This window comes from Lemur catta, chromosome 13, assembly GCF_020740605.2.
Source record: "Lemur catta isolate mLemCat1 chromosome 13, mLemCat1.pri, whole genome shotgun sequence".
In the NCBI taxonomy this organism is placed as follows: Eukaryota; Metazoa; Chordata; class Mammalia; order Primates; family Lemuridae; genus Lemur; species Lemur catta.
In genome coordinates, this window is record NC_059140.1 from 79,205,359 (window position 1) to 79,218,134 (window position 12,776).

Genomic DNA, 12,776 nt, shown 5'->3' on the forward strand with positions numbered 1-12,776 from the left:
GTAGCTGAGAACTGTTTGCAAACCGTGGATTATGGCGCTGTCCAGTCAGGTGTTCTGTGACGATGGAAATGGCCCAGCCCACCCCGTCCCGGGCAGTGCCACCGGCACACATCAGTTCATGCCTGAAGAGCTACATGTGGCCATGGCTACCATCTGGGACGGTGCAGCTCTAGAACTTTCTTTGCTGATGTTCGTGTGCACTGAAATTATAATTAACTTTTTTATACTTTAACACATTGCTTTTTTATAAAAACTGTTACGACTTTGAGTGCACATGTTTTTGGTCATGAAATGTGTTTCTCCCCTCAAATTTCCAACACTTTAATACTTTGTGTCAATAGACAAAACAAGTCCGGTAGACTGTCAGTTTATTTTTCCTTAACTTGGAGCATGCAAAGGGATTTAATTCTAAACTGCGTGTCATGTCTCCAGGAATTCAGCTGAAAAAGGTCCAGGAGCAGCGTGAGCAGGAAGCCAAGCGGGAGCCGGTTGGGAACGACGTGGCCACGATCCTGTCCCGGCGCATTGCCGTGGAGTACAGCGACTCCGATGACGACTCGGAGTTCGACGAGAACGACTGGTCCGACTGAGCGGGCTGGGGCGGCCTCGCAGGGCAGGTGGACAGCGGGGAGGCCGCATGTTTGGAGTGTGTTGAAGATTTTAAGTGGTCTCCACACCCAGATAGTGGTATTCTAATCCTATAGCGTAGCACCTTTTGTATGAATAATGTGATATTGCTTCTGCACATCCAAAACTTCTGGGTTTTTTCAGTATTTACTGTGTAATACTTAAGTGCCACTAAACATAGCAAATCGTGCTGCACATGAGGAAATAACGCTGTCACTATTGCATTGTCCTGAAAACAGCACCTGCTTTCCTCTCGGCCATGGGAGTATTTAGTGCAGTTTGGATTTACCCTTATTGATCATTACACTCCTGCAGACTTGCTGTGTGTTTGTGAAGCTGCCCGGTGTTAGGTCTCTGCAAGATTCATGATATGTCAGAGTGATGTCTTCCGACCAGTAAGTGATACTGTTTTCCATTTGGGTTTTTTGTTTCTTTTAAAATGTGTTTCTGAAGAAGTTGGTTCTGGAGAGAAAAGTTTAACAAATAAGGAGAATTGAATGTTTCTGCTTTCAGTTTCTTGCTTGGTAGCCTCTGAGCTGAATGACCTCGTTGCCTTTGCACACGCTTGTCTAACGCGGAGTCGGGAGGGCCCTTTCAGACCGGGCTCCCTTGGTAAACGCTTGTTGATTTTTATAAGAGGTTTCAGCAGCTCGGTAGCAATGACAATGAAGGACAGAGTCCTCTTTCCTTTCAAGGCCACTGGGGATGACACTCAGAATACTCGCCAGCCCTGCCAGCGTGGGCACCAGCCGGCCGCAGCAGATGCCAGGGGTCCAGGAGCCGCGGTGCTGGCTGGCAGAGCTGCCGCGTGGGGCCCACACTGCAGAGAGACCCCCTCCTTTTATTTCCCGGCAGTCGGGTCCTCAGTGAGGCCATAGCAGTTCCTGGCTCCTCGGTGCCCGACAGAGAGTGCTTCAGATGGCACCTTGCGCCCCTTCGGCTGAACACTACAAGCTTAGGTTTGGGTGAAAGTAGATAGTGACAGCTACTCACTTGTCACGGTGCTGGGGCCAGAGCAGGGATCACTCCGTGAGGAGGGCCTTCCCCTATCCTAGAAGCACACGGCTCTCTTTCCCCCTATTGTTGTTGGCACATTCTCTTTTAAAAAGTACCTCACAGGATGATCGTGATCAGCCCCGTAGCTGTCGCAGGGCGCTTTGCTCTTGCCTGTGCCCTCACGGTTGTTCCTCCCACATGGAGACGGTGGGGACCAGTGGGGCTTATTTTCCTGGCCACGGTGAACCATTGGGAAACTCAAGAATGAGAGCTTCTATTTTGTAATTCTGAATGAAGGGTAGCTGCTTGTTTAGAATAAATAAATGCTCCAGGCTTTGTTAGACTTCAAAAATATGCTAAGACCCTTTCCTGATGGAGGGATTCTTACCTGCTTGCAGTATTTCAAATGGAGTGCAGTTCTTGGTGACTCCATTATGACGAAGGGAAGAATCCTGAGCTCGAAGCAAAGCTGTTTGCAGTGATGGGAGGACTGTAAACAGGATGGCAGCTAATGGGTTTTTGTTACTGAGTTCTCTTGAGCAGCTCGGCCCAGCCCCAGGTCACAGCTGTGTCTCCAAGTGGACGCCTGCTTGGCCTGTGGGCATCGTCATATAAAGCACGTACATTGGGTTTTAGTGACATAGATTTTGAACCTCTGAAAACCTAATGTCTGCGTCCCCTTTCCAAGACTGCTTATACCGGTTTGTCGATTTTCTCAGCTGTACCAGCTGTTGGGCACATGTTCTTGAGCTCCTCTCCTTGGAGCTGGTCACCATTTGGCTGTCACTATCATTTTCTTGAACATACATAGTAATAGTTATTAATGAACTTTTACATTTCTCTCTAATTTCTCCCCCCCCCCTTTTTTTTCCCAAAAAGGGCCTACTGTGTTGGCATTATTCTCGGGACTTTTATTACTTTTAAAGTCTTACTTTGTCCTTACTATAATAGGTTTGTCTTTATTGTTACTTTTGTATTAAAGTTACCTGTATAATCCTAGAATTCAGGTTTGATGGTGATGCTTTGTTTTTTGTGGCCCTTCTGTTCTCAGGATGCAGAGAACACATTAAAGCTACTATCCATGTCAGGTTTATTCTATTTATATCTTATTACAATACAATTAGTGGCACTTTATTCATAAGTATTCATGAGCCTGTTAATTATTAGTTGTCTTCTTGTAGTCTCATCAACAGGTTATTTTCAGTTTGATTTTATGACTAGTGAAAAAGCTTTTGCCCTGTTGTGTTCCATAACCTTTGAAAGAATGGAAAATGACTAAATTCTAATTTAGGTTATTTTTAGAGTATTTTTTCAACAAATTCAATTTATTCTAAAATTTAAATCTGGATCTTTTCTAATGTGGTGTTACATGAAAAGAAAAAAGTGAAGATTTTGAATTTTCAGTGTTATTTTCGAAAAGTATTTAGAATGGAGAAAAGCATTTAAAAGCATATTTCATTCCTATAAAGTTTATGTTTTAAATTACACTTACAAATGGTAAGGTCATTTTAAACTGCCCCCAGTTTTATTTCCCCATGTATATTTGAGTTTAATTTCTTCCCAGCTTTCTTCCGACGGCACAGACTTAGGGAAAGGGGAGGGGAAGGTCGGTCGGTGCCACGTGCCAGCCACACATACGAGGTGGCTGAGCAGAAGGCAAAGGGCCGTGTGTTGTTAGCTCCACACCGTACGCCTGGGCACACTTGCTTTTCTTTATTAAAGGTACTATTAGAAAATTAACATTTTCATTTCAGTAAATTTTTACGACATCAAAATGTTTTATGAGCACCAAAAGGCTAGGTTGTGAAAGTTTTATAATAATTTGCAACTAAAATACATGATACATTTTAATCCATTAAAGACTAGTGGGAATGTATCAGCCAGAGTAGCAAGTAATTTTTGTTTTATAAATCAGAGTATCTGTCATCTTGCAGTATTACCAATGCTGTTGTAAATTGAATTTAAAGTGGTATTAAAAAAACTGTTAAACAATTTTTATCTGTTTGTATATCTTACTATAGATTATGTACAAGTAACATCTAAATAAAATTACACTTTTAACCCTAAAAGGTTTTGCTTATTTATGACAGTGTTGTATGTTTGACTTATTTGAGGAGGAGAAGTTGAGTGTTACGTGTAGGGAGGTTATTTAGCATTTTCCTTACTAGATGCATAAGATACTATTCTGATTCTTGTTTAAATTTCTAAATGACTTTTGTGTAACCAAGAGTTCAGAGAGAATTATGTGAGTGACTCGGGAAGCCCTGGCAGGGTTAGGAAGAAAGAGCCATTCTGGGAGCGGGAGAGGTGGAGGAGAAGGACTTAACCACACGCAGACTCAATCATGATGGTAACTAAGACTCTGTAGCATTTATTGCTATGAGATGTTTTCACTTAATCCTTAAAATAATCGTTTGCAGTAGGCATTCTCTCTCGTGCGCATGAGAAGACCAGGGTTGGGGTGAAGTTGCTCACTCGAGGACCGTGGCAGGTACAAACTCCGCCCCGGGGCGGAATTGCGTGTTGGGGTGGGTGGGAGTGGAGATGGGGGGGTAAGCACGGGTGTCGAGGGGGCCAGGCCGCAGGGCAGGCTTCGCATGGCAGCTGCTTTCGCTTGCGGATGCACGCGGGGCGCACCTCTACCACGGCACGCGCCTCACGCGACCAGAGCCTCAGCACAGCGCCGGGTCTCAGGGGGCAGCTGTGTGTTGAATGATTGGATGAGTGGGTGGATTTCTGAGTTACCTTTAGCAAACAGCATGCAACCTTTTAAAACATGGAGAATTTTGCCAAGTACCTTGTATTTCCTTATCAGGACTTGTCATTTATGCCTGGCTCCCTCCGTGGTGTCCGTTCCCCACCAGACCGAGTGAGCTCAGCGAGGCAGTTAGGGCCCCTTATTTCCTGTGACATCCTGTGTCTGGAGCACAGTGCCGGGCACTTACTCGGTGTCGATCAGTAGTTACTGAGTGATTGTTGTTAGGGGACAAAAGGAGAGGCTTCTTCAACAAGTATCTGGGAGCCGGATACGAGCTTAAACGTGTGGATGTGCGTGAACACCTCCAAGAGCGCAGAACACCGAGCAGACACGCGGGGGACGTGGGCCGTTCCCGTCGGCTGCGAGCCGCTTGCTGGAGAACAGGGAGCAGGCCAGTCCGTCCTCATGGAGCTGTCGTCTGATGAGAAAAACAGACATTACATATTGTCAGATAAGCAATTGAGATCATTTACACGTGCTCTGGTTGGGGGCGGAATGGGGAGCGCCCAGTCTAGTCTGCGGGCCATGGGAAGCTGAGGTTTGGGAATGAGCAGAAGCTGCTGGAGGCACAGGGGAGGGAAAGGAGTCTCTCAACAGAGGGAACAGCACGCGCCTCCCTAAGGTGGGAAAGACAGTGTGGAGTGAGAATGAGCCAAGTGTCAGTGAAACGGGAGGAACGAGAGGAAGAAGGGTCATGAGACAGGCTAAAAAACACTGGAAACCTCCATGCCCAGCATTCAGGATTGAGGGTAATGCTTTCAGTGGTTGTGAGTATTTTGTTCAGTTCACAATTACCTGTATAGAGCTGGTCTGGAATGGGCTAGTTCTCCATTCCTAGAAGCCTCATTCTATAAATATTTGATGCAATGTTTATTTTCAAAAATATTTCTAAATGCGTGCCGGGCATGGTGGCTCACGTCTGTAATCCTAGCACTCTGGGAGTCCAAGGTGGGAGGATCACTTGAGGCCAGGAGTTTGAGGTTGTAGTGAGCTAAGGTGATGTCACTCTAGCCTGGGTGAGACTCTGTCTTAAAAAAAAAAATTCTAAATGTGATTTTAAAAATGCAGACTGATGTTGAATGCCAAATTATAACACGACTGTTTCCATTTTTCTGCCAGGCAAACCTGTTTTTGCATGGACCACACAGTAAAACTCGTGACGTTTTTATTTAACTAAGTGGTATCCAAGGATTGCACGGTCCATATGGAGTCCTTGTTGGTGTCTCCTTATCTCTGTGAATCAGAACATTCTCAGAACTGTGCAAGCAAAACAGTACACGAGTAATGTAGAGATTCAGACTAACAAATTTTAAATTTTATTAAAACTTTGTCAATTTTAATGTCTCAGTTTTAGTGTTCACCAAATAACCTTAATGAAAAGTTTTCACTGAGTGTTACACAAATTTAGATTCGGGAATAAATCTATACAAATAGAACGTTTACTTTTTATTAGGGGGTTCATTTGAAACAAGGGTTCCACTACCTAAGAGTTTGAAAACCACCGCTTAACATCACCACTGCATGTGTGTTCTCGTTGTTGCAGCCCCTTGCACTGTCCCCTCATTGTGTATTTTGTGGAGACCGTCCTAATACAGAGTCCTGTCACAAGCTGGAGAGGACGTATATTATAAGGTCTGAGTAACTTGTAAAGGTATCGCAATAGGAGCACAGATGATAAAGAGGTTTGCTTTCAAAGTAAACAGTCTTTGCAGAGCTGACAGCTGGACGTTGATTTGCCGAAACTGTAGCGCTGTGCGGTGAATATTTGCTCCTGTGGTTTTCCTAAATCCCCCACCACATTCGCCCTGTGCACTTGTGGTTTGAGTAATTAGCTTCAGACACAGCACCATGATTAGTTAGAGGTGGTGAACTGGAAGATGATTTACCATGAAGAAAAATTAAGAAAATATGCCATTTGAGAGTAATTTTCAGCCTGCAAAGTGGTACTTACCATGAAGTGACATTTAAAAGTATTTAATATTCTAGGATGTGCTTCAGCCACTCCGGCCTAAAGCCAGTTTAAACAGAAGTCACGCAGTTTGAAACCGTAGCCTGCATATCCTGAACGTGTGAGTGTCACTTAGCATTTGCATTTATAAGACATCCCCGTGCACGTGTGTATGTGACTGTGTCTCAACATGTACCTTCAACTCTTTTGCAATTCAGACTTTAAGATCATGATAATTAAGTTAGGGTGCCAACTTTCAGCTCCTTTGAAATGTCTTTTAATATTTCAGAGACCTGGGCATTCATGTGGCTTTCACGTTGGAGAGTTTCGGTGGCACGTGCATTGGGGACTAGGGCAGAAAGTGTCGCCGTGAGTCAGCACTAGACGATTCCCCATTGCGAGTGCGAGCCTGGGTTGTCCCCTCTTGGAGCGCCCACGCTGTGTCCGCAGCTGCTTCAGGGCACTTCACCACATGTCCATTTGCACAGGGCTGCAGTGTTATGTTGGCTCCAGCAGCTGTGTCCCTCCTTTCCCTAGTTTCTGGGTGGCTTGTCACGTGACCCTATAAAGCCTCCTCCATCTGCACAACCTTCATTTGCCAGGCTCCTTCCGTCCTCACAGGGGCCCTGGGTCCCTGTGGCCCCATGTCGCCGTGGCTCCTGCCATCCTTCTGTTCTCCCCAAGCTGCCTGCAGGTGACCCGTCCCCTCTCCTCTCCTCCTCCAGTGCTTCCACTGCCGGCCCGGTCAGACCCAGCCACATCGGGCTTTGGGGAAATTTGGGGGTGCAGAAGCCCATGGAAGTTAATGAAGGAGCAAGCCCTCTCTAAAGTGGCTCTACATGGTGACTGAGCTGAGATGGCCCTGAATGCCAGGGCAGGAGCTGGGTCACAAGTCCCCCTCAATGCTTTCTCAGCTGAGACTGAGCCTTCTCCAAGGTCGTTCCCACATCAGCAACTTCAGAAGTTCCTGGGGTGCCGGTTAACATGCAGAGTCCCAGGCCCTATCCCAACCCACGGAATCAAAACCTGGAGCAGGGGACCCCAGGTCCACAGTGTATCCAGTAGCCTTATGGAGTGATTTTTAGCAGGCACGCCGAAGCTAAGAAGCTGTGCCACGCTCAGTACCTGCCCTTGCATGGTTGATAGGAGTCCAAAGATGCCACCTGCGATGATTTGGGCTCTTGGGACAACTGTCATCGCCTCACAGACCCGAGGCGGAGCCAGCAGCCGCCAACTGTGGCAACGGGTTGACGGCAGATGGAGCCCACCCACGGGGGTGAGCTGAGTTATGACCCGGTCGTTTTCATCTTTGGACCCCGGGTGCAGGGACGCAGAATGGCCATCCCTGAGTTCACGTCTGGGGGCCTGATTCCACGTTCCCTGCGTTTCCAACCCCCTGGTGATCTGCACCCCGCGCTGCAGAGAGGTGCGGAAGGACGGTTTCCTCCCCTGTTGACCAGCGTCCCTCGGGGCTGCTCCCAAGGCCATCTGAAGGGAGCCCTCCCAGGGGGCTGCGTTCCCGTTTAGTTAATTGACTTTAAATGGGAAACAGAAATAACCTCCTGGGTCGGTCCCCACCTAGGAATCATGGTTGTCTGCCCTCTGCTAGGACAAATGGCCAGGGATTGAGTCAGTCCCTGGTGTGGGCCTCGACCTCGCTCTGACAAAGGCCACAGCTGTGTTTAGCCTGGTGACCCAGCAAGGCGCAGTGTGGCCGCGGGGCGGAGGCGGAGACTGCCCCTCTGCCGGGCCGCTGGCCTCATCCCCAGCCTGGGGTTGAAAGAGCAGCGCTGTCTGTCCCCAGGCCTCGGGAGAAAGATTGTGAGAACAGATCAGGACAAGCGTCTCCCTTCAGGACTAGCAGGGGAGGCGCTGGGGCCTCCTCCGCGGAAACGGAGCGGGAGAGGCAGGACCAGGGCCGGGAAGGGGGCGCACCCACCCGCTGGGGCGCTGCGGGGGCAGTGAGCAGGCCTGACCCTCCCCTGCAGGGACAGGTGACATGAAAGCCAAGCCCGGCACCCCCAGGGCTGCAGGGCGGGGCGCGCTGCAGAGGGTGTGGCCTCGGCCCAGCGTGAGCGCGACCACGTGCTCGCTCGCCTTTCCCGCCTGGAGGAAGGAACTGCCCGCGGAGCAGGATTTGGGCCGTGAGCGGGACAGTCTGACAGGGCCCGGGTGGCGGGAGCGGCTGTCTGCTTTGCTGCGCGCACCTTTTCAGTGACGTGGGGCTGCATCCGTGTCACAGCTGAGGACACGGCCCGCGGGCAGAGCTGCGGTTCCAGCCGCCTTCGCCGGGACGCGCTGAGCCCCGACTGCCACCTGGCCGGTGGCCGCAGAGGCCGCGGAGGACACCGGACACCCGCCGTCCGTGAGCCTGGAGCGAGGGGCGGCCGTGTGGACGCGGCTGCAGGGCGGGCCCAGCTCGGCCTGGAAGCGAATTGCTGAGCTCCCGCGGCTGCCCCGCGGCTTCACCCGCCCTGACCCCGCCCCGACCTCCGGCTGAGGGGTTGAGGTACACAACCGAGGTGGGTAGGGGACATCTGCCCGGATTACCTGGTTTTTAAAAAGGTTACGCGCAGCGGGATCACCCTGCCGTCGAAGCGCACTGCCCCCTCGCCTGCTTGGGTCCCCGCGCGCGGTCGAGGGTGTCGGCGGGGACAGGAGCGGGGCCCGGCCGGCCGGCGAGCAGGGCCCACGGGGCGGGGACAGGAGCGCGGGAGGGGCCGGGGGCGTCGGGACGGGCCGCCGACAGGCCACGCACGTGGGCAGGCCCTGCCCGCCCCGCGGGAAGGTGGGGGCGGGGGTCTCGCTGGGGGCCCAGCCCTGGGTGCCCACCTGGGCCCAGGTCCTCCCTGGGCTCCGACCAGGCCCAGGGCTCAGGTCAGAGCCGTCCCGGCAGGCGCGGGGACGCGAGGTACCACCTCTGCGGAGCTGCGTCCCTGCGTATCCGATTCGTAGGTTCAAAACTAAAAGCGTTTGTAAATCTGCCTTTGAAAGAATTGCGTCGACCCCCTCGGGCCCTGAAGAGGGGACAGGTGAGCTCTGAGCTCTGGGCCTGCGGTTCCCGCGGGGGGACTTTGCACAAGGGTCAGTCCGCACCGCCCAGTGTAAAAAGCACAGGAAATGGGAGGCTCGAGTCCTGTCTGCCCTGTAAGGGTCGAGCAGGGGCGTCGTGCTAGGTATAACACAGGGCCCGCGTGTTGGAAGACGCCGGCCTCCCCTACCCCAGCGAAGGTCGCCTAGTGCCGGCGCATCCCTCGGAGGGCGCCCCCGTGCGTCCGCGGGGAAACACCGCCCTCCAGTGGCCAGAGGGTGAAGTGCGCCCTCTGAAGACCAGCCTCACAGGTGCAGCCCGTGCACTCGCGCGCTCGCTCCTTCCTTTCCCAGGCGTGAGTGCTGCTGAACGTGAATCGGTACAACTTCTCTGCAGGGTAACTTAGCACGCCTAGCGGAATTAAAACTGTACATACCCGTGGCCGAGAAATTCCATTTCTGGAAATATATCCTAGGCAGACTGGATTTTCCAAAAATGGTGACTACAGTGTTTCTGGACCTATATTCTCTTCCAGAATCTTGCCACTCCCTATTAAGAGGTATACCCTGTTTCGCTTTTCTGGAAGCCAGTGAGATTTTGGAATTGCCTGGCTGCATGCCTGACTTCCACGGGTAGTGCCTAAAAGGCAATGAGGCTTCTACCTGGCTCTTTCTCTTAGAATGCCATTTCTGGAACTTGGCTACCAGGTTGTGAGGAGGCCCAGGAAGCATGGAAAGGCCGCATGTGCGGGTCCGCTCCCAGCTAAGGTCTCAGCCGCCAGCCAGCATCACTTGCCAGTCCCCTGAGTGAGCACGACTCTAGAGGACTGGGGCTCCCAGCCAGTGAGCTGCCTGGCTGCTGTCCAGTGGGACAGAGACGACCCATCTCACTGAGCTCTGCCTGCTGAAATTGCAGATTTGGGAGCAAAAATAAATGTGGTAGCCGTTTTAGGTTACTTATATTTGCAGTAATTTGTTATACAGTTTTAGTAACTGGAACAAATATCTATTTCAGATTTATTTGCACATGGACACAATGACATATTCACTGCAGCATTGTTTGAAATAAAAGAGTGAAAAAAATCTTACCATTCTAGCTACAGAATATTGATTAAATCATTGTATATACACAATGGAACGTTCTGCAAATGCTAAAGGCATGAGGATGTTTTCAGTGAATAATATGATCTGCAAGATAGATTGTTAAAGTGAAAAAAGCAAGGAGCAGAAAAATGTGTATATGTGCTATTCATTAGATTAAAAGAGAGGAAAAAAGAATATATGTCTTTATTGATATGTGCATAAAATATTTTTGAAAGGATCCACAAAAAAGTGATAGCATTACCTTAGGGGAAGGCCCCTGGGGTAGGGAGTGGAAGGGAGCTCTCTACTGCAGACCTTTTCAGTACCTTTAATCATGTGAATGTTTACTTTTATAAAAAATTTTCTAATTATTTTTAAATATAAAAAACCTCTTTGATATGCTAGGCATGGTGATGTAGAGTGAAAGACATGGCTCCTGCTCACCATCATAAAATTTATCTTATTGCTCAAAACAGTAAAGCATGGGGATCATGTTGTTCCATTATTCAGGGTTCTCCAGAGAAACAGCCAATAGGATATATATGGGAAGAGGCTTATTACGAGAAATTGGCTCACACGATTATGGAGGCTGAGAAGTTCCACGATCTGCCTTCTGCCCAGTGGAGACCCAGGAGAGCTGGTGGTGTGATTCATCTGTGTCCAAAGGCCTGAGAACCAAGGGGGCTGAAGGTGTAAATCCCACTACCCAACTTCAAGACCTGCTGTGAAGCTACAGTGACCAAGACAGTGTGGCATTGGCAAGAGAATGGACAGATCAGGCAACACACAGAGAGCCCGGAAATAGACTCACACACTGTAGTTAACTGACCTTGACAGAGGCTCAAAGGCGATTCCATGGAGAAAGGTGCTTCTTCTCAACAAACGGTGCCGGAACAGCGGGAGGTCCACAGGCAAAACAGTGAATCTAGACACGGACCTTATGACCTTCAGAAAAATTAACTCAGAATGGATCCTAGACCTAAATGTGAAGTGCAAAACCATAGAAATCCTAGAAGATAATATAGGAGAAAATCTAGATGACTTTGGATTTGGCAATGACTTTTTAGATACAACACCAAAGGCATGATCTATGAAAGAAATAATGGATAAGCTGGACTTTCTTAAAATTAAAAACATCTGCTCCACTAAAGGCACAGTTAATAGGATGGAAAGACAAGCTGCACATGGGGAGAAAATATTTGCAAACATATCCCTGGTAAAGGCCTTGGGAAGTATGGGGTAGTTGTATTTGCAGTGTGCGTGTGCATCTCACCGGTCCCACTGCCCGTCAGCACACGGGCCCTGCAGGCAGGGTCCCGGCGGACGTAGTGGGATACAAAGTGAGGGGCCCTGGCCTCGCCGCCCTTCTGCTCACGCCCCCGCCCCCCACTGACTGCAGGGCCCTGGCAGGTCACTCGCCCTTTGGGAGCCTCGGCTCCTCCCCTGTGAGGTGGTGAGGATGTTGCCTACCACGAACCTGAATCCAGTGACACATGAGGACTCCTCCCAGGCTGCCTGGGGCTGGGGAGCAAACGCTAGGCAATGTGTCCATCCTCACTGTGACGTGTGTTACTGTGAGCCTTTGATCACAGCGCCAGGCCCTTCTGGGAAGCCAATTTACAGAGCAGTTCACAGGCTTTCCACAGGGTGTCAGCGGTGCCTCGGAGGCCTGCCGGCGTCTGGGTATGTTTGAAAGGACTAGGATGAGGCTGGGCGCGGGGGCTCACGCCTGCAATTCCAGCACTCTGGGAGGCCGAGGTGGGAGGATGGCTTGAGGCCAGGAGTTCAAGACCAGCCTGGGCAACATAGCAAGACCCTATCTCTACAAATAATAGAAAAATTAGCTGGGTGTGGTGGTGCATGCCTGTAGTCCCAGCTACTCGGGAGGCTGAGGCAGGAGGATCGCTTGAGCCCAGGAGTTTAAGGTTGCTGTGAGCTATGATGAGGCCACTGCACTCCTCCCTGGGTGACAGAGGGAGACTGTCTCAAAAAATCAAAGGACTAGGATGAGGTGTCACAGGTGCCAGGTGTTACAGGGCCAGGGCCCCTCAGTACTCCTGCACGTCCAGAAGTGGTGTCTGGGGCCCCCCTACTGGCTTGTCTGGCCTTCGCCTTTCACTGTTCTGCTCCTTCGTGCCCTCGGGTTGCCTGGCTGCACAGTCCCCAGGGGGCACGACCACTGCGCCTGTCCCCCTGACCCACCCCCACCAGGCCTTCATTCCCTGTCAGCTGAGTCTTCTCAGCGAAGGGCACGGAATTAGAGTGATTCAACCTGGAACTTCTGCCTCCCAGCACTATCCCTGTTTGGACACAGGTGCTTCCTATCAAATGGAA

At 50.4% G+C, this 12,776-nt stretch overlaps 1 protein-coding gene across 2 annotated transcripts in view; it reads left to right on the forward strand.

Annotated features, from left to right (window-relative positions):
- The window catches only part of WASF3 (WASP family member 3), an 86,576-nt gene extending 82,884 nt beyond the window's left edge, over positions 1–3,692 (forward strand). For both annotated transcript variants that reach the window (XM_045566933.1, XM_045566934.1), the window contains exon 10: positions 433–3,692. In XM_045566933.1, coding sequence (XP_045422889.1) covers positions 433–590 — 158 coding nt within the window. In that variant the 3' untranslated portion in view covers positions 591–3,692. The remainder of the gene's footprint in view (positions 1–432) is intronic.
- The last annotated feature ends 9,084 nt before the right edge of the window (positions 3,693–12,776 follow it).